Raw genomic sequence first — 13,932 nt, 5'->3', positions numbered from 1 at the left:
GAGGCCGAGTCGACGCCGGTACTTGCAATCTCCTTCACTTTTTTTCTCTCTCACACACACAAACACGGCCTATCTGTAAGTGCACTTGTCTCCCCCTCGTTCTCCTACCCGCGTGCTTCGCAGACACGCCACGCAAACAAGGGCCACAGCAGACGATCCGCCAAGGAGAGGCGACGGGAGGGGAGGGGGATGCGCTGCCGTCTCGGGGTGGCGGATCGAGAGACCAAAAAAATTTCATCCGAACCCGTCGTGCTGACAATCGAAACAACAACAATGGTCGTCATGGGGTTATTTGTTTCAAGGGCGATATATTCAGACCCCAGCAGCATACGAAAGCAGTCAACCCGTCCAAAAAAGAAGAAGAGAGAGAGAGAGAGAGAGAGAGAGATGAATTGGTTTGAGAAGAGAGAGAGAGAGAGAGAGAGAGACAGAGAGAGAGACGTTACAAAACCGATTTTTTTTGCGCTGGGTTGCAACGGCAGGATGTTGGACGAGCTGATTACGGCGCTCTATGGCGTGCCCGGTGATGTCTTTGTGGAGCAAAAGGGGCAGCTGGTGGTGCGCCCGGGTTTGGTTGGGAGTCAGGCGGAAGAGGCTCTTTTGAATCGGATCTGTGAGGTGGGCGGTATGGCGCTGCAGTTGCAGGCCTTTGTGGATCGTCATGGTGCCGGAGATCATGGTCCGTGCGCCCCTCCCCAGCTCCCAGCTCCTCCGTACCGCGGCGCCTCGGCCCGGTCAGGGCACTCTCTTTTGCTGACCAGCTCACACTGGTTTATCCCGTGTGTGGATAGGCTTGTATCCCCAGGCCATGGCCCTCGCTCTTGAGAACGCCTTGCAGCAGTATCGTGAGCACTTGTTGGATATCCAAGCCGCTCATGCAGATGGGCCGCCCGGCCAGGTGACGCTGTCCCGCCTTCAGCACCTCTTGGAGCCATACCGCGATGCCTTTTCCTTTGCACTGCAGGCCGTGCGCGATGCAGACCGAGATCAGCCTCTGGGTGTGGTCCTTTTGGACGCTCTTCAGACCTGGCTGGCACAAGCCCCTCCCCATCTTCGCGACATGCTTGCCAGGTGCGTCGCTCGCTGCAGTCGCTCAAGATTGAACATGATCTGCGTACACACACCACGGTATATAATTGATAACCCGCACCGGACCCCGCCTCCTTTTGTTGCCCAGCATCTGCACAAGCTGTGAACGCTTGTTGTTGCAGCAAATTGGTCTGTGGATTAGCCAGGGCTTGCTGTACGATCCCCATGGCGAATTTTTTGTCATTCGCCAGCCCGATGCAGAGGAGCCCATTGCCGATCCGCGCAGTCTGGTCTGGTACGCTTTCCATCAAGCCAGGCGGCTCTTTTCCTTTGCTTGCTGTCGATGCTTTCTGCCCATCCTGTCTGCAGGTCGCGATTAACTTTGTGATTGTTTTGCGCAGGGATCGATACGCGCTGAGCCTGGAAAAGGTGCCCCGGTGTCTCACAGGCACCCTGGCAGAAAAAGTGTGTCTTGAGCAGTCGGTTTCTACTCGAAACGAAACGTTAATGAAGCTGGCCGACAGCATGGGGGTTTGCGAAGCTACTCACCATCTCACGTCATCGTGCCTGCAGATTCTCAATGCTGGTCGGACCATTTTGCTCCTCAACATGGGTGACCAATCAGGTTCGTTGGACACCCATTCTTCACGTCTGCCCCACCTTTGGCGTTGTCACACAACGCATGTGCTGGTGCAAAAGTTTCAAGTTTGCCATCTTCATGGTCGTTGCCCTTGTTGGCTGTGACTGATAGACGCGAGTGTGGACCACTTACTAGCCACACGAATCATGACACAGCTCCGCGACACAGTTAGTTCATGCTGATGTTCCTCTTTATTTGTTTCGCATTTGAGTGCTCCATCGTGGAATCAGCTAGCTCAACCCGCTCATTTCCCCCGTCACTACTAGCCCTGCACAGCCTGGAACATTGAGGAAGTGGTCGGAACGGTTCTGGGTGTTGTCAACGAGGTGTGAAATTGCGTCCAGCAAAACTGGCATAGCCCTCGCCTCCCTGCGGACACCTCGTGCCATATCCTCCCATCTTACCTCCGAGCATGAATTGCTTCATAGCGCTTGTGGAATTTTCTGGGCTCGGCGGGCACACTCTTGGACACTCTGCAGGTATGAGCTTATGTCACGCAATGTCACTGAATCTCAATCCACCTATCTGGTTCCTTTTCTGTTTGGCGGGCTGTTTTTTGTGGCTTGTGCACATCTCGCTGCTGTCCTTGAAAGTCGATATGTATTCGAAAGGCTGACTGTTTACTTCGAGTCTGGCTCACTTGCTACTTGGTGGTTGCGCACTGGGTCGCAACTCAGTTGGCTCGAGACGTTTATCTGCTGGGTCGCGGTGAATTGTTTTTGGCCTTTTTGCAGCAAGCCCGCACAACACTGACCAAGCCGGTTACCAAAACAACGCAATTTGGTACGACGCTCTACCCCTTGCCGATGCCAGCTTATCCGCTTCGTGACCCATCATCATCTCCGTTAATCCTGGGCAACCCGAACCACGGCAGATTTGCAAATGGCACTCCAGCTGATTGCCCAGCAACTGAAATTGGATCAGCAATCTCGCATCGAGGCCATCACCTTTCACGTCTCCAATCGTACGCCTCGTACGCCAGCTTCGTCTCAAACCCCATCTCGCTCGATTGCTTGCATCTCGCACTCACCATTGCTTCTCCACAACATATCGTTTTTTGAGTAGCGGAAGCTTCTTCCGAAAAAGCATTACACGCCCTTCGGGTCGGGCTGGACGTTCCCTGGCCCATGCAGCTTCTCTTCACCTCAGAACTGACAACCAGGTGCGTCATTGCGCACGAGAACCTCCCAAGTGCCAAGAGGATAGTAAGTCTCACCTCACTCCTGCACCCCACTCCCACCCCTAACACACAAACACACACATCCAATGTACTGCTGGATGGCTGGACAGCTACAATCGTATATTTTCGTTCCTCCTCTACCTGAGCCACGTCCAAGGAGAAGTTCATGGTCTCTGGCCCCGCTTGGTACGATCAAACATTGCCTCTTACCTGCAACCGCCCCCTTTCAGCTCTGCCTTCTCACCTGCTTTACGCACATGTGGCCTTGATGCACTGGACAGACAGAATTCGAACGGCAGAGGCACAAGTCGGCTGTAGCAGTCGGCATCTTGTCGCGTGTCAGCCAGCTGCGCCTGCACATGACATCCTTCATTGACAGCTTGCAGCACTATCTCCAAGTGGACGTCATCTCTCCTGCCTATCAGGACATGATTGCAGCCATGCAAAAAGCTGAATCATTCCAGGACATTCTACGGGTAGGCCAGCCGGCTTTGAAAAGCCGTCTGCCCTCATCAAGTCGATCTCGTCCCATTTGTTTTGATCGCTGACAATTCCTCGGCTTGGCTTTCGCGGGCTTACAGGCACATGCACAATTTGTGCAACAACTGGAGCGGCAGTGCTTTGTGGCCATGCCCACGGTATGGGATCTCGCCGCAAGAAGTCGTTTAGGAGCTGCAAGCCGGCCTGCTGAGGCTCACTCTTGTTGACTGGCCTCCACCACCCCCCACTGGCTGTTACAGATCTACAAAGCTCTCTTGGAGCTCTTCCGGGTTTGCGAGCGACTGGCTGCCATCATTGACGCCTACCGAGACCTCAGCCTCCTACCAGAGCGCGAGGTTGTGCGTGAGGAGGAGGTTGGTCGGCAGCGTTTGGAGGGCACAGGGCACGTGTCGGCTGTTGTGTACCCTCATTCCATGCGCCTTGGTGCATGGCATCCACACAGGGCTTCCGTCGCACGGCGGTCTTTCTTTACCGCGTTTTGACGACTGTCCAAGACAAGCATCTGAGTCGTTTGTTGCTGCGCCTTGATTTTAACTTTGTACGTATGAAACAGCGCGTCGATCCGTATCTAGTCGAGCCAACCTCACGTATTTGGGCTGTCATGGCGTCGGTAGTTTTTCGAGAAACACTTGCGTCCAGACAAGCCTCTGGCCTAGCTCGTGTAGGTATATCAAGGACCTGGAATCTGTTTTTGGAACAAACCCGACCTGATGCAGTCAAGTTGTTTTTCATTTGTTTGTTTTTTTTCCGTTGCAGTGCAAGGAGACGCGGAGGCGCGAAATGCCGTCGTGTGGTCCTTGCACTCATTTCGAGCGAAGCTCGCGCATTTGACTATTAAGACTCTATTATGGAAATTGCAACGTGTTAACAAACAAGCCATCCGGCGAAAATTCCTGTGCCCTCAGGGCACACGCTGAATGTCTTAACCACATTGAGAGCATTGGTGTCATCCGCTCAAACTAGCGACGCATGCCGCCGTATCTACAGGTCCACCGGGACAGTGAAATGGCGTGAGAGAGCATGTGAGTGCAAGTGCATTTGTGACGATGTGCTTGGAACGAGTCCACTGCAGGCTGTTCTCCTAAGCCACCAACCAACCGAATGTTCTGCTCGTAGGTTTCGGCATCAAAGGTGCCCTGAATCTTCTCAAAGTTCTTGTTGAAGACGGAATACGGGCTGAGCTGCCCTGCTGGCCGCTCGCCATCTTGCGTGCAGAGGTACATGAAGATAAATCCCGCCAAGATGAAGCAAATCACGCCAAGCTGGTAAAAGTTGGCTACGAGCTGTAAACAAAGGTAGACCAAGATGGCCAACGCCACATCCAGCCACGTCCAAGGCTTCCGGCGGACCTCCGTTTTGATCGTTGTCGTCGACTTGGCTGACGCCGAAGTGGCTTTCGGAGACTCGGCCGGTACTTCGGTCTCTGGCAAAGGCGGTGACCCAGCAGCTTGACGCCGCTGCCGGGCCGCCTCCAGTTGTTTTTTAATCTCAGCCGCCCGACCCATGACTTGGCAGTGGAGATTGTTCCTGCTGCCCCCACGACCGACACCTCCAAGCTCTGATCTGAAAACTCTCAAAAAAAAAATTCACAACAACAACAACAACAACAAAAAAATTTAACATGTAGTGTGTGTGTGTGTGTGTGTGTGTGTGTGTGTGTGTGTGTGTGTGTGTGTGTGTGTGTGTGTGTGTGTGTGTGTGTGTGTGTGTGTGTGTGTGTGTGTGTGTGTGTGTGTGTGTGTGTGATGATAAAGTTTTTATTTTATTTTTCAGATTTGTGGTGGTGGTGAGTGAGAGGGTGGAGGGGGCTCAAGGTACAATGGCGGCAGCGGGCAGAGGAGCGCTTGATGTGGGGGAGGATCTTGAGCTCTCGGCGCAAGATTTGGCTGCTTTGCAGGTGGGTTCTCTTGCCACGAAGCGTTTTAAGCAAGCAATGATGACTGGGCTGCGCTCACTGCCGTTTGGGTTTCGGGGCCCTGCTGATGTGTTAGCAACTGTCTCAGATTGTACGGATACCCGCACTGGACCGTGGTCTTGTACGACCGCGGCTCCGAGCTGATGAGCCTGCGAGCCAACCGGCCAAGGTACGCTTGACCAGAATCACTGGCTTCTGCGAGCCGAGGAAGAGCGACTTGCATGGGGGCATGCATGAGGTCGCCCTTTCCAGTTTTTGGGTTCTTCCCAGTTTTTTCTTTGGGGCAAACTGCGACGGGGGCTTGGATGTTGGCTCGGGATGGGGCGGAGGACGTTGACTAGACAACAGGGGGGCTTGAGTGCGCGCTTACAAAGTCTTGTGCTCAATTGGTTGGCGGGACTTTTTATTAGGCAACCTCTTCATCCACGAGTGGAACCACGTTCTTGACGACCTCGGCTGCCTCAGAAACGCTGGAGGACGACTCTGCCGACGAGGTCGAAGAAGAGGAAGAAGCTGTGGCTGAAGACAGTTTTGTTGGAGATGAGGAAGTGGAGGAGGAAGTGAGTGACGAGGTTGAGGAGGACGTGGTTGAAGAGGATATGGCATGAGCCCAGTTCCACCTTTTCTCTCTCTCTCTCGCGCGCGCCCCCGTGGCTCTCGACGGATGACGGAAACGTGTTGGCCTCTCCTGACTCGATCACTTCTCGTCATACCAATCTTGATTCATGACCGCCACGGCCGCGCGCTGGAGTCTACGCGATACACTCGGTTGTGCCCAACTATGAATCAAGCTCATCAAGCTGACATAGTGCAGACTGCAAGGACTGGCGCAGAGCGGCCCGATACTGCGTCACACCCTGCAACGATGATGACCACAATGACACAATACAGCACGGGCAAAGCGGAGAAAAATTCCAAACAGGAGGGGCAGACATTGCATGGGCCAGGTGGGGGCGAGGCAAGTGGGAATGAGACAGGGAATGTATGATTGCAAGTGCAATTAATTGAGTCTGAACCGATTGGCGCATGCCCTTTCCTGTCCTTGTCTGCTCTTGCCAAAGCTGGGCACCTACGGCTTCAAGTGTCTCGACGGCCTCGTGGGCGGCATCCAGGTCTTGCCGCAAGGCATGGAGGTGACGATTGCGTTCGGCCTCGAGTTCGCTGATGGTACCGGCCAGCACACGGCGCGTGGACTCCATGGCACCCTGAAAGATCCTGGCCACTGCCTGAAGCAGATCCGGCTGATCTTCAACGGCATCAGCGTTGTTTGGCCCGCTTCCACCCTCGGCGGCCGGGCTGCCACTTGGAGCAGCAGGCAGCTCTGCATGTTCATGATCGTCGGGAGAGGCTCGCAGCGTGTTCATTGAAGTCGATATTTCAGGCAAGGCCGTGCCCGATTCGGTGACCAAGGCGTCCAGCTTGACGGCGGCCATCATCACTGGCAAACCAACCTGGTGGTCTGAAAGACGTTTCAGGCTTTTCAGCAGAAGATGGATGCTGCAAGTGGAGTACAATGAATGTTCTCAACCGTCCAAACAGGCGCTCACTCGAGGTCTCCTTCAAGCCAACCCCAACGCAGTCAGGTCGTGGAAATCTTGTCCACGTTCATAAACCCAAAATGCCACTGCCTGCTCCCCGCTTCAACACCACACACACACACACACACACACACACACACACACACACACACACACACACACACACACACACACACACACACACCTCGAAGAATTGTCGACAAAATGTTCTAGTTCCCGCCAAAAGACCACACACACACACACACACATGTCTCTCTTTTTTTTTTTTTTTTTCTTCTGGCTTCGCTTGGTCTCGGTGCGGCCTCGGTGGTGGAACAAGTGCCGAATTTGAGAGGTGGCCGATCATCTCACAATTACAGGGGCAGGATGGAGCTGCTCAATAAGTTGGATGTGGAATGGACCGCTGATACGGTCGAGGTCAGGCGTTACTGCGTCTTGTAAAATCTGTCGGCTGCCAAACCAGAGCTGAGCAACGCGCACGCATGAGATCCTTACAGGGTGGACTCTTGCTGTTCTGCTTCTGCCACAGTGTTCGCGGGTGAACGCCGAGCTGTTCGCTGTGGGTCTGTACCAGCTGCAAGACGACGAGTCCAACCCCGACCCGGAGGCACCCAAACTGCGTGCAGGCCGCATCATGCTCTTTAATTACGATAACGACGCTTGGTGCGGTCCCTTGGCCGCCAACCCCAAGCCCCTGCTGGAGCAAGGCCATTGAGAAAGAACCCCTTAAGATGAAGTCAAGTGAAGCAAGGGCGCTGAGACCTTACGACGATGCCCTGCCTGCCTGCGACCGCTATCTCTAGTGATGTTCATGAGCTGTCTCGAGTGAATGATCTGCCAGCCATCACGGACATGAAATGGTGCGTACTTGGCCGCAATGGCCTGCCTCCTTGACAGGAGATGACGCAAATGTCCTTCGTCTAGAGCCGCTTGGCATCAGCACCGACGCGCTCACACTTGCTCATCTTTGGCGTGGGGACCTGGGGATCACGGTGCGCTAGGCGACAAGCCTTGAATCAGTTGATTGCGACTGATGCGGCTGGCCACGTGCGCCTATTTGCCCTTGATGATGTACGTGTGCCTGAGGTGCTACCCACACTTGATGCCACGTGCCCGAGCACGCCTTGCTCATGATCTGGTGCCTCCCCCTTTTCCTCTTCGTGGTTGCTGATCAGACATTGCGCCAACTTGAAGCCCGGGATGTTTTTGAAGTGGCCGAGCAGCAGCTGGCCCTGTCCTTGGATCTGAATGACCGCGTGAGCGTCGGGTATGTCAGTTGAGCAGGGTGTAGCCTTGGCGCCTGCTTGTTTTGGCCTTTTGCCGGATGCCCGGTTTTTTTGTTTTTTTTTTGTTTTTTTTACAATTGGGCCAGAACCTTGTCCGTTTGGGGACGTGGACCAGAACCTTGTTTGATTGGGCGCCTTCCTTTATGTCGGTGTCCATGACACCTACATGGCATGGTATGCAGTGTGTGTGTTGCCTCTCAATCTTGATGGCGTGCTGGGGGCTGTCAGGTCCGATTTGCGGGTGGCCGTGAGTGACCAATTAGGATGTATTAGCGAGCTGCAGTTCCGTCCTGAGGGGTGAGTTGGAGCTGTATGGGTTCTCGCGAAACAACGGGCGAGTGCTGGCCGGCGCTCACGGCCGGACCACTGGGTGCAATGTAGGGTGGAGCGAGTGTACCATCAACAAGCCCATGACTTCCCTGCCTGGATTGTTGCTTATGATTATCATCACACCGACGTGCTGATCAGTGGCGGTGATGATTGTCGGATGAAGATTTGGGACACGCGTGCCGACACGGGCCGTCCCTCGATTGTCAACAAGACGCACCAGATGGGCGTTTGCAGCTTACACAGCAACATGCATCGAGAGCATCAATTGGTTAGCGGTAGCTACGACGAATACGTCCGCCTGTGGGATCTGCGGTCTCCGCGCGCGCCGCTCAGCGAGGTAAGATGCTGCCCAACAGTTGCATTGCAGGCTCAACGCTGCGCATGTCGAGGAGGAAGACAGTTTAATACTTTGGGCAAGCCGGGCAGGGGGAAGAGATTCTGGGGGCATGGAGAAGGTATGGCCGAATTCGCCACGGCAGATCTTCCATCACATCTTGAACTGATGCATTAGGTCCACGTGGAGGGGGGCATCTGGCGACTCAAGTGGCACCCGCATCAGGCCGACAAGCTGCTTTCTGCCAGTAAGTCCTGAAGCTGCGCCTTGAGAACGTTTGAGGCCCTGGGTGTACCTGACACCAAAGTCGGCTCGTTGAGCTGTGACAGCGACTCAGTATCGAGTGTTTGCGGGGTGCACCGTAGGCATGCACAGCGGCTTTCATGTGCTCGAGGCAACTGCAGAGGGGGGTTTAGATATTGTCGGATACCTGCCCACAGAAGGCGAGCTGGCCTACGGCGCGGACTGGCAATACTCGCCGGACAGCGGACTCGGGATGTCGTGCACATTCTACAATCACGAGCTACAGTGGTGGCAGGCAACGGTGGCTTGAGCTGCCAGCTCAAGTAGAAAGACTTGCGTGCTTGCTGGTGGGCTTTAAAAAATAGAAAATCGCATCATTTGTCCTCTGTTGCGAGCGAGATTGGTCTGTGGCAGCGTTGGCACATGGAGAAGACATCCAAGTTGTGGGCAACGGGAGGTGGTCCTCTGCACAGCTGACCGGCCACGGCGCAGAGAAGAGAGATTCCTGGTCAGTGGCGCTTCTCCGCCCGGTCCAGTCCGACACGGAGAGGGGCAGACCAGATTTGAGTGCACATGTCAATGGCTGCTTTTGTGTTTTAGGCGGCGCTCTAGTTTGATCTCGACGTACTCGGCTTCCTCGCGGCGGCGGCGCATGGGCTCGTACTCGCGGCGGAGCTGCTCGAGTAGGGAGTGAAGCTTGGTGGCCTCGAGCTCGGATTGGTCGGCCAGGCGGTCCAGGTGCTCGGTGAGCTTCACGAGGGTTTCATTGTCGTATCGACTCAAGTCGTGGCCCAGAGTGGCTGCATTTGGTTCGGCATGCACGGCCGCAGGGGCCTCAAGAGCAGCCTCCTTGTTAGTCATGCCATCACCACTGGCTGCCCGCTTTGCCCGCCGCCGTTCGTCCATGTTGGAATCAAGCGCACGCGCCTCGAATTTCACACGCCGCCAAACAAAGATGTGCTGATTCTAAATTGTTATTGCTCTTGTTTGATGAATGCGATCAAGTCGGGGTAGAGGCGTCGACTCGACTCAGGGCTATCTGATGCAGGTCACCGGGTAGTTCGGTCCCCTCTTCGCCCGAATGACCGTTGAAGCGAAAAAAAAAAAAAAAAGACGTCTTGAATGAATTTTATTCTGTTTTCAACTGCTGTTGCAAACATTGCATGCGCAGACTAGGCCGACTTCTTTAGCAGGTAAACGAGGGGCATGAAATGGCATCTGGCACCCTGCTGCACATCCATACACACAGGGGTGGGGGTGGGGGAGCATGCCACAGTAGGGCTTGGCAGGCCAGACTCAAATGGTCAGTCAGGTCGGAGACCAGGCGTGACACTGTGCCTAAGGTGCTTCCCTGCCTGGGGAAAGGGCTCTGTTGTAGGTGATGGCAATTGCGTCATTCGGGACGCCGCGCACTGTTCATTCCAACTAAGTTGGCTGGTGTTGACGTAAGGAAGACAAGCCAAAAAGCGTCTGATTATGGGCCAAACTTGTTTGGTCTTTCGTGCGAATTCACAACATGAGATTCGGCTGTTATGGTTTGGTCCGACGGCAACGTTGGTTATTTTCCCAACTTGATCACTCAAAAGGGGGTTGGGGCCACCTTGCAAAGTCTGCGGCGACAGCCACAGAGTCTTGGGTTGGGTCCAATGCGGATCCGCGTGGACAGTCAGGGGCCGGCAGCACAACCACACAGAGTGACGGGCCAGAGCGATAGAGAAGACAACAAGTAAGACGTCCTCACAGAAACAAACAGAGAGTGAGAGAGAGTGGAATGTGTGTGTGTGTGAAGAGCAACTCATGTATACGTCACACTTCACCCCCTCACCGTCCTCACCTCTGACCCAACATGTCCTGGGGTAAGACATATTACACCCCCAACGTCCCCACAAAATGACGGCACTTTTTGGGTCTTCTCTTCTCTCCTCTCAGCGCGTGACCTGGAACCCTTTATTCACCAACCCAGAGACACCCGGTCTTTTGTTTGGCAACGCTCGATATGCCATCTCGTCTCGTCCAAAACCGAGGGTCACACGGTCATAAGCAGGCAGATGGCATCCATTCACGCCGCCCCAAGCATCACCATCACCGCCTGCCACCTGGCACTGTCTCGACATTCCCGAGCCGCCCACACTACAAAAGCCACGACAGGTCATTTTCCGCGAATAGCTCAAGGCTAGCACAACAGTATCACGTTCGCCAGCCACCACCTGCAGCTGTTGTGGGGTGGATTGGCTGCCTTTGTAGTCTTTTGTGTGTGTGTTTGGTGTTTGGCCTTGAACCAACCTACATATTCGTCCCAGCCCCAAGGCTCCCCCCACCCCTCCCCCCTTTCTGGATGACCGCCCCATACGCGCATTTTCCCACTCACACACCGGCGTTCCCCAAATCACTCTTCGTTTTGACGGTCCACAGGTCGGTATTTGGGTTGGCCAACCCTGATGAGTGAGCGGGCAAGCGGCCTTGTTCAGCTCCGGTCCCCGTACTTCCTTGGACCTCGGCCCCAATCCCTGCTTGATTCCTTATCCTGCCTGACGGATGTTGCAAATATTTCCCCGGCTTTCGTCTCCTCCCACCACCTTTTAGCGACGCACGGCAACATAGGTGCCCATTTTCCTTCCCACAGCAACTTTTGGATATTAGACACGTCCGCCGCTCTCGCACTGGTTGACAAGTGCTGTTCTGCTTGTCGCACCCGGCTGCTCAGTCCGAGGTACCGCCATCATGCTGAGCCGCTTGAACACGCAGTCCTTCACCGCGGAAGTGGCCTCTGAGGGCTACGCTCCTTTGCGCTTGCGCCGCTCCTCTTCCGGCTCGGCGATTGACACCATCATGAATTCCGGCAAGCCCAGCCTCGGGCCCCTCAACACCTTCACAACCTCCAGCAACGGCAGCGGCGGCAAGCTGAGCTGGGGCACGCAGCCCAACAGCAGCCTCGGCGCCATGAGCAGCTCTGGTGTCCTCTCCGACATGTATAGCTCAGAAGCCCGCTCCCTCAGCCCTGGCCGCTTGCACCCAGCTCTCCAGCGCCGCAGTCGTGCGTCCTCGGTCGGCACCAACCACAGCGCTGCTAGCAGTGTTCAACCTCCCAGCTCTCCCGTCAAACTTCAATCGGAGGCTCTCGGCCTGCCCTGGCCCCAGCCCAACCATGCACTCCCGCGACCCGTTTCTCCGCTCATCCACAACCGTGCCCTTTCATCGACGTCCGCCTCCCCTATCCCACCCCAGCACGCCATGAGCGTCCAGCACGCCTCGTCATCAAGCTCCCTCCATTCTTTCCCCGGCAGCGAAACCTCGTGCGACGAGCGCTACGTTGACCATGTCTCCCAGCAGCTCTCTTTCTATCGCCCCACTCTCAGCGAACCTGCCTTGCGGGCCAGTCTCGCGAGCGAGCCCAAAAAGTCCTTTCTCATCGGTCATCGCCATGACGCCGAGGAGGCCATTAGCACCACCTGCTTCTCCCTCATCTTCAAAGACGATCAGGAGAACCTCGTCACTCAGGTTCGCGCTTCTCTCTTCTCTCTTCTCTCTTCTCTCTTCTCTATCTCTCGCAACTCACGACTTTCAAACCTCACTCGCTGCCAACCTCCTTGTTTCATTCGCTCGTTTTAGACCATCGAGTGTGAAGATAACCAGTTCCTTTATTTGGGTGGTCGACGCTTTGACTCTTTCTACAACCTGGTCTCCTATTACGCCTCACCGCGGCAAGAAGCCCCAAGCGTCATTGCGCTTGCCCCAGAGGACCGTCTTCTCATGCCTCACATCGGCCAGACTTGGTTCAAGGTCGACATGAACTCCCGCCAAGCTGAGCTCCACCTGGCCAAACCCGCACTGCCGGATGGTGCCTTTGTAATCCGTGCCGCCACGCGCAGTGCGGGCGTTTTCTTGCTCTCGATTCGCGCTGAGCGTATCGTGTCCCATTCGGGCAGCACTTCTTCGACTACGGGCCGTGATGACGCCAAACTTATCCTCAAGCTCACTGAGAGCAAGTCTCCCATTGTACATCACCGCCTCATCTTCTTTGAGCCCTGTGGCTTTCGCCTGCAAAACACCGAGCGCCACTTCTCTACTTTGCAAGCCCTGGTGGACCTCTACTCAGTGGACCCGGATCGTATCTTGCCCTATTCGCTGGTCCCCAACTGGACCACCATCCGCCGTGTTTCCTCCAGCTCTTCGCTCAAGCTCGATGGCGCGCAGGCCGATTCGTTAATGCGTTTCTCCCTGGTCAACAGTCTACCCGTGGCCGCGCGAACTCAGGCTGAGGCCAGTGACTCAGAGGCCGAAATCGGAACTGAGCTCAACCCTCGTCCCCGCAGTCTCACGCGTGGCCGAAGCAGCCCCCGGATAGCACGTCGTCGCGCCCGCACCGTGGGTGTAGAGGCCCAACCTCAGCTGACCGACCTGCGGCCCACCTTCCTACCTGATTGGAACCAACTCGGGGTCTCGACAACACAGGCTTTGGTAAGCTTTGGCCTCAGTTATACGATGTGTTTGTCTACAAATGCCTTTGCTTGCGCACTGCCGCACTACCTGCCCATTGAGTTGATTGTCACTTGTCTCGTGTTCTCACACCGCCGCCTGAATCCTCTCGGCCTGCGCATCCACATAGAGCAAGCTACAAGCCCTCGACGGCAGCTTCGTCGTGCGCCGTTCGCCCTTTGCATGCGCTAGCATGACGGTCGTTCACAAAAACTCAAAGTACAACTTTCTCATCTATCATGACAGCAAAGGTTTTCGCTTTGCACACCAGCCCTCGGAACCCACGCTCGATGCACTCATCGCCAAACACCGCCAAGCACACATCCGCCCTCTGCCGTGCCAGCTGTGTTGAACATACGATGCGCGTCATTTGGTGGTTTCCATTGCGTGTTTCAATATGTGACTCTTTCTGTGTGACCAGAGGTCGATCCTTAGTCAAGAAGCCTTGCCCTGCTTCAGC

The 13,932-nt window shown here is 55.3% G+C and overlaps 4 protein-coding genes across 4 annotated transcripts; 3 read left to right on the top strand and 1 right to left on the bottom strand.

Annotated features, from left to right (window-relative positions):
• Positions 1–483: 483 nt before the first annotated feature.
• On the top strand, positions 484–5,873 carry MONBRDRAFT_26923 (uncharacterized protein; the record flags this gene model as incomplete). The annotated part of the gene is made up of 20 exons (XM_001747363.1): positions 484–679; positions 792–1,071; positions 1,232–1,324; positions 1,431–1,494; positions 1,603–1,654; positions 1,781–1,836; positions 1,936–1,995; positions 2,098–2,148; positions 2,347–2,452; positions 2,544–2,642; positions 2,735–2,874; positions 3,131–3,325; positions 3,431–3,487; positions 3,590–3,703; positions 3,793–3,888; positions 4,566–4,615; positions 4,978–5,103; positions 5,124–5,247; positions 5,342–5,434; positions 5,676–5,873. 20 exons carry the CDS (start codon positions 484–486, stop codon positions 5,871–5,873), a joined length of 2,250 nt encoding a protein of 749 aa, XP_001747415.1.
• A 1,296-nt stretch (positions 5,874–7,169) lies between these two features.
• Positions 7,170–9,306, top strand: MONBRDRAFT_26922 (uncharacterized protein; the record flags this gene model as incomplete). The annotated part of the gene is made up of 9 exons (XM_001747362.1): positions 7,170–7,220; positions 7,333–7,466; positions 7,607–7,663; positions 7,805–7,874; positions 7,979–8,070; positions 8,318–8,386; positions 8,471–8,756; positions 8,931–9,000; positions 9,119–9,306. 9 exons carry the CDS (start codon positions 7,170–7,172, stop codon positions 9,304–9,306), a joined length of 1,017 nt encoding a protein of 338 aa, XP_001747414.1.
• Positions 9,307–9,572: 266 nt separating this feature from the next.
• MONBRDRAFT_9637 (uncharacterized protein) lies at positions 9,573–9,902 on the bottom strand (the record flags this gene model as incomplete). The annotated part of the gene is made up of 1 exon (XM_001747268.1): positions 9,573–9,902. The coding sequence occupies one exon, from the start codon at positions 9,900–9,902 to the stop codon at positions 9,573–9,575; it is 330 nt and encodes a 109-aa protein (XP_001747320.1).
• A 1,815-nt stretch (positions 9,903–11,717) lies between these two features.
• On the top strand, positions 11,718–13,866 carry MONBRDRAFT_33139 (uncharacterized protein; the record flags this gene model as incomplete). Its single annotated transcript, XM_001747361.1, has 3 exons — positions 11,718–12,494; positions 12,606–13,454; positions 13,603–13,866. The coding sequence occupies 3 exons, from the start codon at positions 11,718–11,720 to the stop codon at positions 13,822–13,824; spliced, it is 1,848 nt and encodes a 615-aa protein (XP_001747413.1). The 3' UTR covers positions 13,825–13,866.
• Positions 13,867–13,932: the final 66 nt, after the last annotated feature.

The sequence above is a fragment of the Monosiga brevicollis genome, genomic scaffold, assembly GCF_000002865.3.
Source record: "Monosiga brevicollis MX1 MONBRscaffold_16 genomic scaffold, whole genome shotgun sequence".
Classification (NCBI taxonomy): domain Eukaryota; class Choanoflagellata; order Craspedida; family Salpingoecidae; genus Monosiga; species Monosiga brevicollis.
This window is presented reverse-complemented; position numbering and strand designations above follow the sequence as displayed.